The sequence below is a fragment of the Pygocentrus nattereri genome, chromosome 6 (assembly GCF_015220715.1).
Source record: "Pygocentrus nattereri isolate fPygNat1 chromosome 6, fPygNat1.pri, whole genome shotgun sequence".
Lineage (NCBI taxonomy): Eukaryota > Metazoa > Chordata > Actinopteri > Characiformes > Serrasalmidae > Pygocentrus > Pygocentrus nattereri.
In genome coordinates, this window is record NC_051216.1 from 18183116 (window position 1) to 18203473 (window position 20358).

At 41.1% G+C, this 20358-nt stretch overlaps 1 protein-coding gene across 2 annotated transcripts in view; it reads left to right on the forward strand.

Moving 5' to 3' along the window:
- The window catches only part of nrp2b (neuropilin 2b), a 97100-nt gene that overhangs the window by 8878 nt on the left and 67864 nt on the right, over window positions 1-20358 (forward strand). For both annotated transcript variants that reach the window (XM_017691690.1, XM_017691691.2), the window contains exons 2-3: window positions 705-879; window positions 15280-15461. In XM_017691690.1, the coding sequence (XP_017547179.1) occupies window positions 705-879; window positions 15280-15461 (357 nt within the window). The remainder of the gene's footprint in view (window positions 1-704; window positions 880-15279; window positions 15462-20358) is intronic.

Here is a 20358-nt window from a genome sequence, read left to right on the forward strand (position 1 = left end):
TTTGTATAATGACTTTCTTGAGTTATCATATTTTATTATAAAGACATTTTGAAAAGGTGGTGAAATTTCCCTTTAAGTAGAAGAACTATTGTCCATTGTAATTAACTGTATGCTACAGATTCGGCAGTTAAAGATTATGTTCAACAATGCTTTAGTATTACTTTAAAGTCAACATGAATGGGGAATCACATTGCCTTTTCCCTCCATACCATAAAGTATTACAGAGCATGTCTGAGCTAGCTTAGTGTTCATCTTAATGATATGTGAGGGTGATTTCATTATTCCCCACCTGCTGGTGCATGGTGAAGTAATCAAAACTCAAAGGATGTTTTAGAGGCTCCAAACATCATTATATTTTTTAACAAAGATTACAGGAAAACAAGAATTTTGTCTTTTTAAATGGTACATCTGTGATGAATTGTGTTTGAAATTAACAGGTACATGAAACAAGGGGAAAAAAATGTCAAGTTTGATTGCAGGTTGACTTGTTTAATTTAAAACTGATGCGAGTAAGTACACCCCAGCAAATACAGTCAGGCTCACTGGTTCAAATGATGCCCTTCTAATCGTACCTGTTGGAACATGTGACGCTTCCTGTGGAATCTGATTAAGTGCACTTGTTTAATCACATGAATAACCCCTGTAATCATGCTCATTGAATCACGTGAACTGTTTCTGATTCTCTGCCCTTTGCTTCATTCCAGAGCCATGTGGTGGACACCGTGACGCCAGCGATGCAGGCTATATCACCACGCCAGGTTACCCTCAGGAGTACCCACCGCACCTGGACTGCCGCTGGGTTATCACAGCCCCCGAACCATCCCAGCGCATCGTCCTCAACTTCAACCCCCACTTTGAGCTAGAGAAGCTTGACTGCAGGTGAGTAGATGCTCATACAACACAAGCACTGAGGTAGTATAATACTGGCCCTTTTTTTTTTTTTTATAAATAATACATTATAACTGACTCAATCACTGCTTCAGGATGTCGTATGTCATATGAAACATGAATGCTTACCATGTCGTCCTACATCAGACCTTTATAAAGTCTTGTACAGCAGCCAGCACTACATTGTGCACAGATAAATGTGTTACGAAGGACTAAATTAAGTTTCACTTTGCTGAATTACTCATAGCTCTTTGCTGAGCTGTGAATGCTCAGAGTCTCGGGCTGCACGGCAGATGGAGAGTGAGCTTAAAGACTGGCAAGGTTTTTTCATTCTGATGAGAACTTGCTAATAGACTCAGGGCAGAAGGCCATTGATATTCAGTGGTTTTCTTGGACGATATTCCCCACTGCTATTAAATTCATGCCACAAGACCGTAGCACTTCCCTTTTTGAAAGTGTTGAATTCAAGCAGGCAGTAGAAGCTTCCAATCTGTCTCCCAACTACGGTTGGAGTATCTCCCAGTGCCCGACTGGAGACTGTTGAGTCTGGCTCAGTAGTCAACATCACAAATGCCTCAAGGAAGCTTGTGGTGCCTTCTTTTTAATTAAATATCCAATAAACAAAGCTTCGCCTCATCTCAGGGATTTATGAAAATGTACAGTAAGAATCTGATGGCATTCCTCAGGCTTGCCAGCTGCTGTGGTGATCCCACCCCCTGTTGGTCAGTAGTGGAAATGCAGGGGGTGAAGGCTGACCAACAATGAGGCTGATTTCATTTCACCACAGTTTTTGTAGTGAACACTCAGTGTGAAATAGGATGCAGTCAGCAGAGATATGGGCTCACTAGGTTTTTAGAGTCTGTGACATTTTAAGTCATGTTTCACAAACTGTTTTCAGCAGACTTTGTAGCGGGCCTACAAAGCCTGTCACAACCTGCCACTTCAAGCACTCTCTCTTCTTCTTGCTCTAGATCGCCCTTTATCATTTTGCCATTTATTAACATTTTGGCTGTGTTAATTATACATAGATGTGTTTTTAATGGGAGATTTATGAAATGGGTTCTGACATTCCTTTGTTGGAATTGGAGCATTAATATTTTATTACCTGTTGTTGAAAGACTTTTCTCTTAGCACTCTCTCACTCTAAGCTAACAGGAGAGAGAGAGGGAGAAAGAAGGGGGAGTGGAGGGAGAAATGGAGGGTTTGATACATCTCTCCTTCCGCCACTTTGCTTACTCCTCAGTGATTTGTTCAACGCTGTTTTTTTTGTACTTTTCCTGTGCTTCTGCTCGATCGGCAGAAGAGTCTGCACATTCCATTACATCACATGTCTCTTACAGTGGGTCCTCTGGAGAGGAGCTGCCTTTTACACAAGTCCATTAGTAAACAGAACTCCATACTAAGACACTTATTTATTTATGGCGACCTGCTGCGCGTCACACTTTTTTGGAAACGAGGTGAGTGGACGTTTTTCCCGTATTTTCTGGGAGAGGATGTTCTTGGGTTCAGACAAACAAATCAAAGACCAGTGACTAAGAACATGGCTGTTTCTCCTCTTCCCTCTTCCATCTGCCTCTCAGCTCTGTAAGCCTCCAAATGTTCTTTTGCAAATTTACATCTTGCCCACAGAGGAAGAGCTTTGTTTAAAATTCAACGTGCTGTTGTTTTTGCTGTGCGCCTCAAGAGACACGGATTGTAAAGCTGACAGAAATGGTCTGTGTTGCAAAGGACTGTTTGGTTTTTGGTCAGAGTAGAGTTGGGCTGAAATTGAGCTGAAAGCTGTTGGTTAGTGTGGAGATAAGGGGGGTCCACTACAGCCTCTTCACAGAATGTCAAACTGAAGCCTTGTACTTTACATGACCCAGCATATCCCAAGTGTGAGGTAGCACTCAGTACGTAGGGCCTGTGTGGAATATGGTTCAGTATTTGCCTACTTTTACTTAATATGAGCCCTAAGTCAAATTAAAGTGCGGTATAAATTTGTTTACCACTTTCAGGTTCACCCATATACAGATGCACACTGACTATAGGAAAGATAAACCAAGATCGGCTGCAATGTTCAACGATCCATTATTCTTATTTTCCTAAAATGCTGTGTTTGTTTCTCGCCTTACCCCAAGTGATTATTGCTTTTGTTCCTGAGCCAGACAGGTGAATTAGGGACAGAACGGCTACTATCGAGTCTATTTTTATCACTGAGCATGATCTTAATTGTGAATTCACAGTAAACACAAGCAGATCATTAAAACACAAGTAATGAAACTGCTGGCCACTGGCACTTAGTAACACTGTCTCCATTCACTGCTTTTTGGTGAGCCTTTTCATGCTTATTTTGCTTCACCAGAGTAAATACTGTGTCCTAGGGAGAGAGATAATGGAGGGAGCTTCCATACTGGAAATGTGTAACAGCAAAGTCTTTGTGATGAGGACAGACACTTGTATTGTAGCATGCAGATTCACAGGCTGACTTCAATATGCTGTGTGTGTTTCTGCTTAGATAGGAGTGAGTGTGAGTATGACTCTCTAGGAGTAGGGGGTATTTGGAGATGAATTAAGAGCAGTGTTGTACTGATGGCTCCTGTAGTGACAGAGCCTGAGGCTAGCGCCCAGACACAGAGGAGACTGCAGCTCGGCATGCTCATCCAGACACACGCGCACACGCGCACACACACACACACACACACTCTCGCAGGGCAGGGACGGGGGAATTCCTCTACACAGCTAAAAGGAGACTACACCACCATTCAGGCTGCAAAGGCCTTTTGGCCAGTGGGGATATTAGTTGCTTACTCTTGCCTGTACACTGTTCAAAAGTTTGTATGTTTACTTGTTTTCATAAAGGCTTTGATCTATAGGCTTAAAAGTTCATGCATGTAAATATTCAAGTTGATGCATATATATGATCCAAAACAAAATATTTTTCAGCAATATTCTTTTAAAAAGTAGGCAGGTTTTGGTATAGGGATTCAGGCTAATTCAGAGATTGTTTCAATGGAGTCACTATCACTACATGATTCTAATTCTGTTGTACCTCACGTTAAAAGTAGTTGAGTGGATTGTCCTCGTTCATCCATTTCAGTCAGACAATGTGTAATGGCAAGGGAGTCTGGGGCCAAATTTCATAGAATCTGAATATTTCTGACTGGAATTATTTCATATGAACTAAATCACAGTTTAAAATATATAATCTAAAATTATTTCATTTCAGCCACATGTGTAAAATGGTTTTGTTTTGATGCTGGTACTTTGTTGCTTTCAAATAATTGGCAGAATGCTTTCAGATGTGTACAAAATGATGCCCAGAGCTGTAGATGATCCCATAGTAATTGAGCAAGCTGTGTAACTTAATTGACGTTATACTGAAATGACCCTCTAGTATGATTTATATTTGAAAAGTGGTCAGATTTTCAAAGTTACTACTTTATTGTGTAAACCATTTATTAAATTCTTTTTTCACAACAGATCTTGTTGAATAAGACATCTTAAAGTATTTTCTTATATTTAATTTATGATACTTAGTCCACACTGTCTATGTATTATTAAATATAATAATTAGATTGACAAGTGATCCCAAACTTTTGAACAGTAGGATATATGCATTCTTCTTCAGCAAGCTGTCTACTTTTTTTATGTATGTATTCATATGTCTGTGTGAGTGTGTGCACATATACAAGTGATTATTTAAGAGGGGCAGGAAATACGCATGACTTGCTGACCCTGATATCACACTGGACCTTATGATTTTCTGCTTTCTACTTCTCGAGCTGAGCAAGATCAACAAAGTCCAGCTGTCTCCTCTGGATGTGTGTGTGTGTGGGCTGCCCTCTATATGAATCATCCCAGCAACCTCCCTCATGCTGTGGTGTAGACATTGCGGGAAGAGTGTATATCTGATCCGCCGGCTCCACTTAGCTCGCTATCTCTCCACTGGCCCCAAGGCCCATCCATTGGCAGCTAAGTGCCATATTTAATTTATTTAACCTGAAGAATTTGAACTGTCAGATGTGATTACAAGACTCGGCCATCATTTCTGCACCGGCCAGACATGTTTCACGCAGTCTGGAGTAAATGTGAGTGGCAGTGTGGTCCCCCAGATGCTTCTGCACACACATATGGGAGAGGTGATGGCCCGGGACAAGGGTGTCAGCCTGGCGGAGACAGTTTAGTCTTTAGTGCTGTGGTCTGCAGCCACACCCTTGACTTTCACTCCATCCCTCCACTCCCTACTTATTTGCTCCACTCTTCTCTCCTCGTCTCTTTCTTTGCTTCTGGCAAATTTCTAGCATTGACTTGGCAAAAATTAATATAAATAAGTTTACACTTTACACTATATGTAGTACATCAACCAAGACATATTTGGTGTTTAAATTTTGCTTATTTAGTTCAGTTATGGGGCTAATGTAACTAACTAATGTGAGCTTATATCACTAGTTAGCACTGTGAAAATTTCATAACTAAATTAACTAAATCCTGCTAATGGTTGGAACTATACAACGTACTTTTGCCCACTTGAATGAACCTAGTTTGCTAACAGGAAGCTAAAAGCAATACTTCCTTGTTTGCTAAATTAGCTTCAGAGCTTCAGTACAAGATGTTATCTTTGGATACCAAAGTTTGGCTGATGAGCATCATTTGAGGGTATTTTAATGGTGTACATTTCATTTTTGGCCTCCTTTAAAAGAGTCATCTCCACAGACACAGGCCATTCTCCATTGTGCTTATCTCCCTGCTCCACTCCGTCACCCATCAGACATGAACAGTGCTTGCAGTCCAGCCACACTGACTCTGGCTCTCCAGCACTCAGAGTGCTCAGTTGGGAAACTGCAGACTCCGGCTTCTCTTGTGGGTTAGTTTAAACTGTGAATCGTGTTTTTGAGCGTTTTTCAAGTTGATATTGGCGGCTCGTGCCAGAGTTCATCTGGAACGGATGAGCATGCCAGGCAGAGGTGAACAGCGTTAACAATGCAGATAAATTCACCTTGCCTGGAGAGCACGAGGGAGCAGATGAGCAGAGAGGAGGTGGAAAAGAGGAGATGATCTGTTCAGGTGTGTGAAGAGAAGAGGGAAGGAAGGAAAACTAAGAAAAGAAGAGCATCTGTTCAGCTGCCAGAGACAGATAGGGCTGAGATCCAGAGCTGCTGTGTAAATGATAGAGTGAGAGAGAGGAGCACAACAACAAAAGCAGTAGGAGAAGAGCTGTGAAGAGAGGAGTGTGTGCTCACTTGGAACTCTGCAGTGTTGGTGTTTACTGTGGAAGAATGACAGCGTTAGTGTGTGCAGTAAGAGATTTGCGGGATCAGGTAATTTGATCCATATAAAAATGAAAGAAAGTGAAATAAAGGAATGTTCGTTCAGATTCCAGTCCAAACAACCATTTTTTTCATTTCCAGTCAAAACAACCATTAACTACACACTATCCAGTTTTCTCATTAATGTATTTAAACATGCCTTGACAGAAAATTACACAGAAAGTAAACATCATTTTTTTTCAGTATTTAGTGAATCCAACATTTGCCTTTATTCCAGCTTCCATTCTTTTGGAAGACTTGTTTTTGGTTTTTCAAAGAAATCAGCAGGAATGTTTTTCCACATTCCGAAGTTCAGATTGAGAATTTGATTGTATTTTCTGCTTCTGACGATTCAGATAATTCTAAACACATTCCGTGGTGTTGAGGCTAGTTCTTTGTTCTGCGCACAGAAGCAGCTACCTTGTTTGATTTGCAAATCTTTTTCTCAGTAACTGTTTCTTGTCAGCTATGCATCCTTTCAGACATACAGTGTTGAGTTGTCTTCTCACACTGGAAGGATGGACAGAAACATGTTATTTATTTTATATTTTTTCTTCAAATCTGAAGAGTGGCGCTTGATTTTCTTTAAATCAGCTTCAAGTGCTGTTTATCTGATAGTGATAGTTTTGGTGGTCTACTAGGTCTGATATGGTTGCTGAGTCCCATTTTCTCTATATCCTTTAATTATTTCTTCATCTAAAGTTTAGGAAACTCCTGTTTTTTTTTTCCTTTGACTTGTGCCTTATTATGAAAGTGAGTTGTCGTTTGTCTTATCTGCTCAGAAACATCTCCTGAAAAGTGAATTACTTGTACATAATAACTTTTAAATGATGCTCTCTGACGTTTGCACAATACTGTATGTCATATGCAAAAAAATGTGTGTGCTATAATGTATTTTCAGTATATTCCTTTTTTGCATGTGTGAAAGAATAGCAGTGTCAGTTACTGCAGTGGTAGATGTGCAGTGAGTTTGCAGTACAGGAAAGTGCAGTGTTGGTGTTGGCAGTAGGGGAAAGTGCAGTGTCAGGGTGGGCATGCAAAGCCAGTGTTCAGGGCTCAGCTGAAATAATCCTGACAGCTTTTCCTCCCTGTGCCCTGCGCTGCAGTGTGCTATGCTTTATGGACTGCATTATAATTCAACAGATCGCTTCACACAAGCTTGGCCTAGCGCCAAGAGCCTCCCACCCCTCAGGGTTATAAATAGATTGATGTTGAATACATATAATAAGAGCTTGATGATTTATTATGATATATCTGTAATTCAATCAGCAAAGCCACGCTCCTGAATGTCATAGATAATGGGTATAGACTAGGAGATGTGCTGGTTGAAGGTGCTTTTCCCTCTCGTTCTCTCCCTCTCTAGCGTGCTCTGTATTTCTATTTTATCTTTTTTATTCTCTCCTGGAACTCTCTTTCTCTCTCTCACATCCTCTCTTTCTTTTATTCTCTCTCTCTTTCTCTTGTTCTGTTTCTCTCTCCTGCTGGCACAGCATTCCAGTTTGATGTTATCTAATTGTGGTATTAATACGCAGAAAATGCATAATCCATTTCCCTCCTTATAATTTCTGAAGGATTTTATTCATTCTGAGTGGGATCGCTCTGTAGTGCACAGGGCTGCCACATTGTTATGTGACTACAAAGCATGGCACACATTTTTTGTGTGTCTGGAAATTACTCATTGCCATAATTTAGAAATGAATGTCATGGTCTGTGTGCATTGCACATTAAGAGTGTTGACTCAGTGCTAGTTCTGGAACAATTGACAGCTGGAGTTCATTATTTCAAGTGTTTTACAGTGCGCATGCCATTGTGAGCGTATTTACCCTGGAGATTAGCGCTAGTGTGGCGGCTAACGTGCGTTCAGACACCCCGCGTGGGCTGCAAGTGTCGTGATGGCCCTGTTGTGACATCTCTGTAGAGTGAGAGTGGATTGTAACAGTAGCCTCAGAGCATCTTTAGCATTTTGGCTGCAGGTACACGCTGAACTGTGATCACACGCCTAGAAGCGAGCCCACGCTCTCCAGCCAGAGACAACAGACAGCTGCATGTGTTTCTGAGCCGTCAACCTGTTCCTGTCACCAGCCATTTTTCACCAGTCAGTAGAGAAGGCAGACCATGAACGTCAGTGCCCAAGGATAGACACGCCACCCATTTTCCCCTGTTGTTGATTATGTTTTCAAGCTTCATTATTTGAATCTTTAGCTGTGACAGATTTGGCTTGAGTGAGCCAGTAGCTCTGTGCTGTCTCTCCTCCCCGTGTGAAGTGACACATCACAGAGCAGTGGTGATGATAACCTCAGCCTACGCCTGTCCCGGGGGTCCTCATGATCAATGGTTATTTTCCGCTTGTAATGAAGAATCAATGGACAGTGTGGAGGTGAACTGGACTCTAGGGGACTCAGTCAGGCCCTGTACATGCATCACTCAGGTTACAGACACATTCGTTAATGGCATCAAGGACTGGACTATATCTCAGGGGCTGAGGGGCAATGCATGTGTGTTCTGGACGCTAATGCTAGCATAACTAACATAATTAAAAGAGGACATAAATTGGCTAGGACTAGAATTTGGCTTGTTATGGGCTTCTAACTTGCTGTCACTTTCTGTCTTTTTCTCTAGGGGCTTTGTAGGCAGTAACAAACATGACCTCAAGTTGTTATTTGTTTTCACAGCGAAACAAATGGCCAGTGTGAGGACGGGCTGTTATTTCACTCAGGCGCCGAGCTAATATTTTTCAGGCTCATTCAGCATATTCATTTCTCCTCAGGGTCATCCAGCAAGTTTTGTACGAGGTCCATTTGTGTTCCCCTTTTGTGTAACTGTTCCTACGGTGGGAGTCGTTTTAGAGATGTTTGCCTGCAGATTCTTTCCAGGACCATGGAATGTTTGCTATGGCTTCTTTCTCATTAGTATTTAATCATGCTGTTAGCTGTTAGTGTACTAGAGTTTTCTCATAGCAGAAGGATCATGGCTTTTGATTTAGCATTGAATCAGTGATCAGTGGTCTTTATACATTACTGTAAACAGAGGGTGGCCTTTTGTTACCCCTGTGGTAGCCGGGAGGGGGAGTATGTGAGGGAGCATGTGGGAGTGTATTAAGAGTGCTGGCTTTGTAGGGGACCTCTGAAGCTTGATGTGTATGTTCAGGTGTGAAAAAGATTCCTGCCTGAAAGACAGAACGTGTGAAAGGCAATTAGCAGGCGGCTCAGAGAGCGAGGGGGTGGGTCACTTCTACACACATATTACCCTGCTTGTATCAAACACACTCTTTCAAGCAGTGTCCAAACTCTTTGACTTAGTGCCAATGTGCAAAATTTGCAGTGGGATCAAAAAGACAAAATAGTATACAAATAAACAAAGTGAATAGATTAAAAAAATGTAAATTATGACATGATATAATTGTCTCCAAAATGCTTAAAAATACAATTTAAAAAGAAAGTACAAAATTGAATGCAGTATATACAGTTAAACAATGTAATATGCAAAAGTTGGCTGCCTGTGATCAAATTACATTTTGTTGCTTTTCTAAGGGAAAAATAAGTTAACACACTTCACAATGAACACACTGCACATTTAGTGTTTATTTGAATTCACATAATTCAGTTTAACATATTGGGGGAAAATTAAAACACACTGTGTGCAAATTTATGGTGCATTTTACATTTTACGTGTTTTACGTATTTGTGTTTTTTTCTGACATTTTAACTTTACAAATGAATAGAAATATAAATGAGGATGTGTGTAGGGTAACTTTCCTCCAAGTCTGGCAAGCCCTGCTCTACGGAGAGTTTACAGGTGCATGAATAAATAAAAAGAGAAATATTAGAGTGAAAATAAGTAAGGCGGAAAGAATTTAATAAAAGAATGAAACTTTCTCTGCCCGTTGACACAGAGGAAGAGTTAAATGCTTATTTTCATGGTCAATCACACAGCTTCACAAAAGCCAATATTTCCAGCTCCCTCACCTAAGCACTGAACCATGGCAACAATGTTCTGTTATAAAATCTATGGAAATGTAATTATCCTTTGAGTTTGCCATAAGACTGCTGGCCATGTGACTCTAATGACCAGAGTATGAGTGTTGCACTGCATGTGTCCCCATCACTATGTGAATGCTGCTATTGTGAGAGTGGCTGTGTGTGCATGTTAATTGAGGAATGGGTTGAATCTGAGTCTGTGGGCAACTAGAAGTGTCCCAAAGCCACCCGCAGCTTCCCCAGCCTACCAAACCAAATAACACGCGCCTACTTCCTCCTGGCTGTCAGCGTGATAGAGCTTGGCCAGAGAGAGAGAGACGGGGGCTGTCGTTTTGTGAAATTCTCTGTCAGTGGAGTATCAGTTACCAGGCATGAAATGAGGGAGTGAGTGCACTAATATATAAGTTTACCTGCTTTGAACTTTGCAGGCTTGTGTGTGTCGATGCATCTTGGACTGTGTTTCTTTGCTTGTGTTTTTCTGGGTAGTGCTGGGAGGTATTGATAAAATATTGCAATATTTTCTAAATGTACCACATTATCAGATAATATTTAAATTGCCTTTATAAAGTTGGGATGCCTGAGTGCTTGTGTTAAAAGAATGTCTTAGAAACCTGCCACAGCCTAGCATAGTACTGTAAACATTAACAAGACACAAGCCAAGCATTTTTAGCTCGATGTACTGCTTTTTTGTTTTTGTAATCTCTCAATATCACTAAAACTAAAATTGTCAAATAATTTATGTAACACATTGCTGTTAATCACATTACTTTGTGTAGTTAATTACTCCTAATCACATTTGACCGCTAACACAGATTAAAGCAGTGCATTTTGTTATGGCAATATGAATAGACAAAATAAGCTTCATCAGAAAGTATAGCTTTCAGTAATTAAGTAGCATTATTTTCATGATGTGAATGCAGTCTTCACTTGGACGTGAAAGTCAATGTTGGGTGAAAACTACACACTTATAAAAAAGATGGTTCTTCACATGTTCTTCTACTGTTACGAAGTCAAGCTTGTAGCAATAGAAGAACTCTCTTTGGTTCTATGTAGAACCATTTTCAAAAAAGGTTATATTTAGAGCCATCTACAGCATATTCTCAATCAATCTGAATAACTCTTTCATGATTCAAAGAACCCTTTAATCGTGCAAAGGGTTCTTTGAGTGTTCATAGTTTGATATAAAACCACTTTCTTTACTAAAGAACCTTTGAAGAACCATCTTTTTTAAGTGTGTAGAAAGTTTACAATTTTCCATCACTAACATCTAGTGAAGTTAACTCCCCTGCAGTTGTAGCCCTCTTGCTCTCATACCTCAGTGTTAAGTTTTGTTTTGAGATGAATTGAGCTTTCCACTTTGCTTTTGCCCGTTTTATTAGTTTCATTGATTTATCCATAGATCTCCTGCAAGCACTGTCCAGCATAGTCTGCCAAATTACTGATATTACTGTATCAGTAGGATTATAAGAAACAATCAATACGCTTGAGTGTATTTTTTGATGTCTTGATTCTCAAAAACAGTATCGATTTTTAATTAATAGTTTACATGCAAAGATTTGTGGCAGGCAGGGGATCACCTTTGTCTTGTAGTTAAAACCCCTTACCAAGCCTTGTGTCTGCTGTCAGGCCCGGGGTTTTATTGCACACTTCTATAACTGAAGAAAAACTCCATTAGTTTGCATTGAAGTCCCTGTAGTTAATAAATAATAAGCCTTAGTATGCAGTTAGCCTGGAATGTTAAGGTCTTAAACCCCCAACTGCTGGATAGCAGTGTTGTAATTTGTCTTCAGCTGTTAGACTCTTCCACTCCAATATAAATAAGTAGCATACTCCAATATAAGTAAGTAGGACTCACCTCATTAGTAATTGCAACTTTCATTAGCAAACCTGTGCACAGGATGGTATGTTTTTTGTACTATGACAGTTTTCCTAAAATTTTATTTTAAAACATTGTAATATATCCCCTTGCTTACGGTAATGTAATATATTGAATAATAACCCTTGTATCATGATATTGTATTGTCATTTCTTGCCAATTTCTTGTAAATGTACTTGGTGTACTTCAGTGATAAACAAATTGCAGTGGATGAGAATAACTTTGGTTTTATTAGGAGAACCATCAATAGAGCTTACCTTATAAATGCTATATTTAAATGAGAGGGTTACAGTCATGGAGTCAGTCATAGCAACATAGTGTTCCAGCAGCTGGGCTTTAAGGTGGAACTATGGATGGTTCTAGGTACAAACTAGGAAAATGTATTTATAGCTTATAAAAAATAAGTGGTGTTGGTATTTTTTATATAATAAGTCACTAAGATGTTAACTTTGACAGCACCAATGAAAATCAGTATTGTGTGACATCAATCTCAGTGTACTGCTGACAGTCTAAAATTGTAATTAGTATCATTTCATATGTACATATATGTTTGATCTTGAGTCTGCATATGTGTTGCAAAGTTCATCACTGAGAATGTGTGTACTAAAGGGCCTTGAAGGCACCTGCTGGTGTCTGTCACTTAATGAACTGAAGGCAGTGTCAGGTTTCTGTGTCTCCCTTCCGCTCTCCCCCCTCTCTCTCTTTCTAGCTTGCAGTCTCCTCCAACTACAGAAAAATGTCTATCACATTTTCATCTCCCATCAAGCAAAGCTTGGTTATTTATAAAAGGATTGGGAAGAGGAAACGGAAAAGGTGGAACACACCCTTGGAGATGCTTACAAGGGAGAATATGAAAACTGAAAATTGCGTATGGCATGATAATGTGCAAAAAAAAAAAAAAACTTTTCCAAGAAATCAGTAGATAAGAAGGGTTTGTTCATAGTTTACATATTTACATAGAACCTGTGTAATTGTGAGAATGCATGGGCTAGATGTCCAGTAATCCCCACTTGCATTGATAGTTGTCACTGCCCTGTCCTCTTGCCAGCTTTGAATTTACAGTGCGCTGACCTGTGAATTGCTCAGTCAACCTGGATAGAATGTGTGATGGGCAAAATGCCAGGAGTACCTGACCATGTGCTGCACCAGAAGCTTCACAGGAGCCACCAGAAATGTGGAACAGCTTAGCCATAAGCAAAGAACTTGATCATTGATAAACATTCTCAAAACCTTTCATTTGGAAACATGTCATGAAGCATGTAGTGCACCATGAGTACCATTGTGGTGTGTGAGCAGCTGGAAAAGAAAGCAAAACCTATCCACATTGAGGCTCGTTGACTTCTCCAGCAGGCCACTCCTGGCTCTTCAGCTGGAGTTGATTTTTGGAGAATGGCCCTCCTCAACTCGAGGGCTGAGATGCAGTGAGGAGTCAGAGGCTCATTAGATCTGGGTTAGATGAGGCTCAGAATACTAGCAGAAATCACGTTTTAGTGTCGTATGACCATTTGTGAGCACAGCACCATAAAAATCAGCCCTGTTAGGGTGACAGCACTTCTCAGCACGTCTTGGTTTACATCACTTTTGCACTTAATGGCAATTTGGTAGTTCTTCCTGGTTTGCTCTGTCTGTCTTAAGACAACAGTTCTTTTAATACTGCTTTAAAAAGCAGCAGAGAAGAGGAGATCTCTCTGTCTCTCTCCCTCATTCCCTCTTTAGCTGTTTTTAATTTACTTGTCATTAGGGTCAACTTTTTGTGTCTTTGAAGAATGGAGTCCATTTTGTGTAATCAGACAGGAAGTGTTGGATGTGCATAATAGATGTGTTTCTTTTTTCTTTGCCGTAGTTAATTGAGATCAAGCTTACTTTGACCACAGCATGCATAAACTCCTCGGGCAAAGGCAGCTTATAACCTGGAAACGGAATGAGAAAAACAAGAGAGGAGAAAACTCATTATAGTGAGGTGGTGCTGAAGCAAAACAGACAGGCTTTTAAATACACACTCTTAAGTGTGAGCGTGAGTGTGTGTATGTGTGTGTGTGTGTGTGTTTGTGTGTGTGTAAGTGTATCTGCTTTCCTGTGTTTGCTGTGTGTGCATAAGAGAGAAAGAGTGTGTGTTTATGTGCACCTCCCAGCGACTGTCTGTTATAATTCAGCGATCTTATAATCATGTCTGAGTCTGTTCTAATCCTATTAGCACTAATTGTTCTTGCACCTGTGCCTGTGTGCCTGTATGCGAGTGAATTCTAATTTTCTAATTATAATTTGGAATACAATAGAAGGTCTGAGACTTTGCCTGTGTTTTTGTCTCATGTTTGTTGCATAGTTTCTTACATTGTTTCCTGGTCTTTACTTGAACATCAGGAGAGAAACGGAAGATATGTTTGTTGCCAGCATTTGACAAGCAGGAATCTGTTTTAGGGACAGGTGAGAAGGTCTGACAGGCTAAACTTAATTATTTGTTTGAACATAGCAACATCTTACACCTTAGGAGAAGATGCCTTTGTCTTTGAGGGTGAAGAGGAAATCAATCTCCACTATGGCTTCAGATATGAAAAAATACACAGGCATTTCTTCAGCCCTCCACTGTGAGAAGACAACTTAACATCATGAATCTGAAAGGATGTGTAGCTGTCAGGAAGCAGAACAAAGGACTGATCACCCCAGAGTCCAGATCACAACATTGCTGAATATGTTTTGAATAGCTTGGGTCATGAGAAGCAGAAAATGCTGCACAGAAATGCTTCTGTGAAAAACTGAGAAAGGCTCTTGAAAAGAATGGAAGTTGAAGTTTGGGCACATTGCTGTACTGAAATATTTGATACTATATTTAGTTGTTGAGGCTTCTGTGAAGTTTACTTTTAAATGCATGTTTTCTTTCTTTTTCCTCACACTGAAAAATGAATAACTTGTACTTAATGGCAATTTTAGCTGGAAATTAAGTAAATGAAGAGTTATCTCTGATCATCGCTGTATATTTTGTTATCACTTACCTCATTGACCACCTGAAGACTGTGTTTAGGTACAGATCAAAGAACCAAAGAGGCTAGAATTAGACAGAATTCTTTGTTTGAACACAGGAGCATCTAACATCTTTGGAACCAAAGCTTGAAACATATCTGCTGCCACCACTCACTTCATTGACATGTTTAGGACAGGCCAAAAGGTCAGACAGACTAGAATTAGATGTGCATTGACCCCTCGTGACCGCTGCCCTCACAAATATCTTCTGCCATGGGGTTTGTTTTTTCAGATACGACTTCATCGAGATCCGGGATGGCAATTCAGATTCAGCCGATCTGCTGGGGAAGCACTGCAGCAACATCGCTCCAGCCGCAATCATCTCTTCCGGCCCTGTGCTCCTCATCCGCTTTGTGTCTGACTACGCCCACCAGGGGGCAGGCTTCTCGCTGCGTTATGAGATTCATAAGACAGGTAAGAGCGCACGGTATCTTATAGAGCTGGTTGTGATTCATTGAAATGAAGCCACATCAAGGCCACGTCTGGCTGCGTCTCTTTTAAAGCATTTCCCTTATCGCACTTCTTTGCTGCGAGGATTCTTCTGTTCCGGGGCTTACACAGTCACTCATTTGAAGGTTTCTCAGGTTGTTGTTTTTTATGTCAGGTTCTTGGAGGGGCTCGGTTTTACTGAGTGTGAAGATCACAGCAGTTATGATCTCTGATGGAGCTGCCTGTATTATCATGTAGCGCAGACCCCAACCTTTCACACAGGATATGCACGCCTCAGTCCTTCCTCTGATCAGGTGGCACCCATCACAGCAGCAATATGCCAAATCCCACCTAACTGGCAAGCGTTAATTGGCTTTTTTATGAACTGGAGGGAAAGACAGTCATTGGTCAGTTTGGTGACAGTGGATGGGACCTGATTTTATTGTCTAAAAACCTAATGTTTGCTTGCCTTTATGGTTTGGAGCGACATTATACCATTGGGTAGTTTTCAGCTCAATAGCAGGAAGCTACTAGTACTGCTTAGCTGATTGAGCTGTTTTGGAGAGAAAGTGTTCTGTTGGTCAGATCTGGCTCAGAAGCAGAAGGTCACTGTTAGGTAAAGTGTTGAGTATCAGTTCTGATCTCCTCAGGCAAAGCAATAGACCCTGACTGACCCCTGCCGCCACCCTTGCTCTCTTTCATGGAGTCTGTTGAACATGCACCATGACAAATTCCGATCAAGGAAGCGGCGGGCAGAGAAAATAAACAGCGAGCAGGCATCTTCTGTTCCCTTTTCATCTTTCCAAAAGCATTCCAGGAATCTCTCTCTAATTGAGTACTGATCTCCAGTCCCTGGAGGCAGAGAGGTGGGCGGCAGGGGAGCCAGTGTTACTAACACAACATGTGTTTGTGTGTTGTTTGTGTCTGGATGTATATAGTGATCCAAGCTCTGGGCTGGCAACAGCGGTATACTAGGAGCAGGAGGCAGTAACAGTCTGACAGTGGATTGTAAGCAAATGGCTGATAGACACAGTCTGAAAGGAGATGAATGGTAGCCCAAGGACAAAGATTAGACTGTTTCACTGGGATGTTGAAGCTGGTAAAGGCTGTTGTGTGTTATGTGCTTGGAAAAGGTTTAACTTGACTGAAAGTTTGTACTTATTATTTCTCAGTAATGTATTTGGCTGGTACTGCTGCTACAGAGTTGCGTAATATTTGCACTAATGGTAGAACTCTGTTGTATTATAATTATTACTGTATTTCTCTCACTTCACTATGGAAACATAGACTACATAGTTTTGTGTATTACATGTGTCTTTCATGTTATCACTGTTGGAACAAAACCTCGTATCTCCATTTTTTCAATACAATTTGTAAATACCAGCTGGCCTTTACATTGAATTTTACAAAGAAATAAATTACTTTGAAAAAACATCTTTTTACAACAACTTCTACTATGAGTTAAAAACATTTCTCCTTCTCCTGTAAAGTTACCATTTTTGAGATATGAGCTTTCATTCTGACAGTGTGCCAACAGTAATAATAAATACATACGAACTCAGGGAGTCACAAATTGAATGTATTCTGTTCTGTTCTATTCTATTATTTGTCATCAAAGTGTATACTAGATTGATTTACAAAATGACTTTTTGTTATATAGGTTATATGTTCAACCAGTTTGTACACAACTAAACTGCAGTTTTCATAATCTTAGACATTTTGATCCAATGACTAAATATATGAAAATGCCTCCCAAACAAGGTACACATTATATACACTCACTGGCCACTTTATTAGATACACCTTGCTAATAAAAGGTTGGACCCCCTTTTGCCTTCAGAACTGCCTTAATTCTTCTTGGCATACTTTCAACAAGGTGTTGAAAACTTTCCTCAGATATTTTGGTCCATATTGACACGATAGCATCACGCAGTTGCTGCAGATTTGTCGGCTGCACATCTATGATGCAAATCTCTCATTCCACCACATCCCAAAGGTGCTCTATTGGATTGAGATCTTGTGACTGTGGAGGCCATTGGAGTACAGTGAACTCATTGTCCTGTTCAAGAAACTGGTTTGAGATGATATGAGCTTTGTGACATGGATTAGCTTTGTGCATTATCCTGTTGGAAGTAGCCTTCAGAAGATGGGTACGCTGTGGTCAAAAAGGGATGGACATGGTCAGCAACAATACTCAGGTAGGCTGCGGCATTTAAACAATGCTCAGTTGGTACTAAGGGGCCCAAAGTGTGCCAAGAAAATATCCCCCACACCATTACACCACCACCACCAGCCTGAACTGTTGATACAACGCAGGATGGATCCATGCTTTCGTGTTGTTAATACCAAATTCTGACCCTACCATCTGAATGTCGCCGCAGAAATCGAGACTCATCCGACCAGGCAACATGTTTCCAATCTTCTGTTGTCTAATTTCGGTGAGCCTGTGCGAATTTACATTTTTAAAGCAAGTTGTCTTGACCACCTCTACGTGCCTAAATGCATTGAGTTGTGTGATTGGCTGATTAGCTATTTGTGTTAACAAGCAATTGAAAACCTAATAAAGTGGCCGGTGAGTGTATGTATGTAGGAACCTAAAATAACAGGTATTTTTTAAACATTTTTTGATTTCTGCATAATTACGCACTTAACTTCATTGTTTTGCTTTTTTCATTGTATTTGAAAATGTGGAAAATAGAAAAAAGTAAGAAAAACCATTTTATCAGTATGTGTGTCCAGGCTTTTATCTCATAGTTAGAATATATTAAATGAAAATATAAATAAGCTCATAGAACACCATTTTTAAGCATCTGGAGAAACAACCCTCAGTTTTAAGCTTGAGTCCTGATGAACACTAAAGCCTAACGCTCCCATTAGTGCTGACACCCTCCACTCAGAGAAATCAACACTTTAACACCCGTGCACTGCCTCTCATGGGAGGAAGTAGAGACATGCTATCCTAGGTCCCCCAAGCATGCTGGGAGTGTGAATGATCCACAGCAGCCCCTCAGCGGGCCCGCGGCATGGCCAAGCAAGCAGATGCAGGGATGAGTGCTATCATACTGGCAGGTTGCATGCCTTCCATCATAAACAAGCAATAATGACGGGACCCGTCAGGATGTGGAGGCTCACGGTTGCCATGCTGTTAACAGGATCTCGTTAGGCTTAGAGGGTTAGAGTGAAATTGTGTGTAGGAGCGTCTGTGCAAAAGACAAAGAGAGTTCTGGAATGAGTTGAATATGAGCATGTGTGTGCGAGATCCTGATTTGACGATGTGTGAGGGATCTCCTCCGTCCAGCACTATTTAATTTGAACTCACCCGACTGTACCCATGTCGGCTACCTATGTTTTATGCAATGTAAAACAAGCCTAAAGAAAAGGGAAACAAAGACTGAGAAATGGAGAAAAATGTGAATGAGGGCTTAGGGAAAGGCACAGAGAGAAAGAGAAAAAGATGGGGAGGCGAGCAAACGCTGAGAAACAGGTTGCGTCTCTGTGGCACAATCGGTTAGTGCATGGTTGGCTTGTTGGTGGTGGCCACCCAGGGATATCTGCGGCTTCATTTAAGGGGCAGTCATGGGTTGGAGGTTAGGGAACGGGTCCCGGAAGGTCGTCGGTTTGATCCCCAGAGCCGACAGTATGTGACTGAGGTGTCTTTGAGCAAGGCACCTAACCCCAACTGCTCCCCAGGCGCTGTGGATAGGGCTGCCCACCGCTCCGGGCAAGTGTGCTCACTGCCTCCTAGTGTGTGTGTGCTCACTAGCGTGTGTGTGGTGTTTCACTTCACGGATGGGTTAAATGTGGAGGTGAAATTTCCCTGTTGTGGGACTAATAAGGGTCACTTAATCTTAATCTTAAAATAATAGAAGAAAAATAGAAAGTAGAGCTCTGAGACCTGACCAGTGAACTCTTTTTTTGTTTGCCAAGTTGTTTTGGCTGATCACGCGCTGGCCAGCGTTCTCCAGAAGTGATAGGAATCTTGGGTAAATACACAGCCTGGAGGTGTGGTCTGCCCAGCGCTGCACACACTGCTGGGAAAAAGCCTATAGCAATCTGCCTCCTCCTGTGGAGAGGAAATCAGCATCCAGCTGCTGCAAGGCCACTGTTCCCTCATTCCTGTCCAGTGCTGGGCCACCCCTCAGCCTCTAGAGCTGATCTCAGCCACACCAAGCTCAGCCTCACAGCGGGACAGCACAATTATATGTGTTCCTGTGTTTAGCTGGCAGGGGGTCTAGACAGCCCTCCTGCCTTTTGTAACACAGCAGCTTGCAACCTATTGATTTAGTCCATGTAATAACACCTTTGATGGAAATAATTCCATATAAGGTGACAGTCAGTCAGTGTGGACTCTTTTATGTCCTGCCATTTTTGAAAAGGTCTCATGGAAGTGCACATACACAAATTCTCACTAACATAAGTAACTCTTGTACCTCAAATTAGTCTGTCTTTGAAAACAACAGGTTCTCTTTGCATCATGTAATCATTAATGACAGATATTCAAATGACAAAAGGAAAAATGCCACTCTCTGGTTTTGGGTTGTGGATGATAATTACAATATCTTCTGAAGTCATGAAACATTGCAATATAGAAAATAAGCTAATACATTCTGGCCATTGGTTGTGGACCATCCATGCCCTGCTGCGTTCTGCAACTTTCAGGGCAAGCTTTCAGTTGCCAAACTTCAGTGTCTCTGTCCCATACCCTGCTATTACTCTGCAACCATCCTCAACAACACTTTAGTTTACTCAACCATACTCATTGCCCTGTGCTACTGTTGCCACGGTTACAGCTGGAAGACTCTCAGCCTTTCAGCATTCCACCATTAGAGTGCTGGAACAGTGGACAGAAGGAGCCAATGAGAGCTCACCATACAACTGCCCC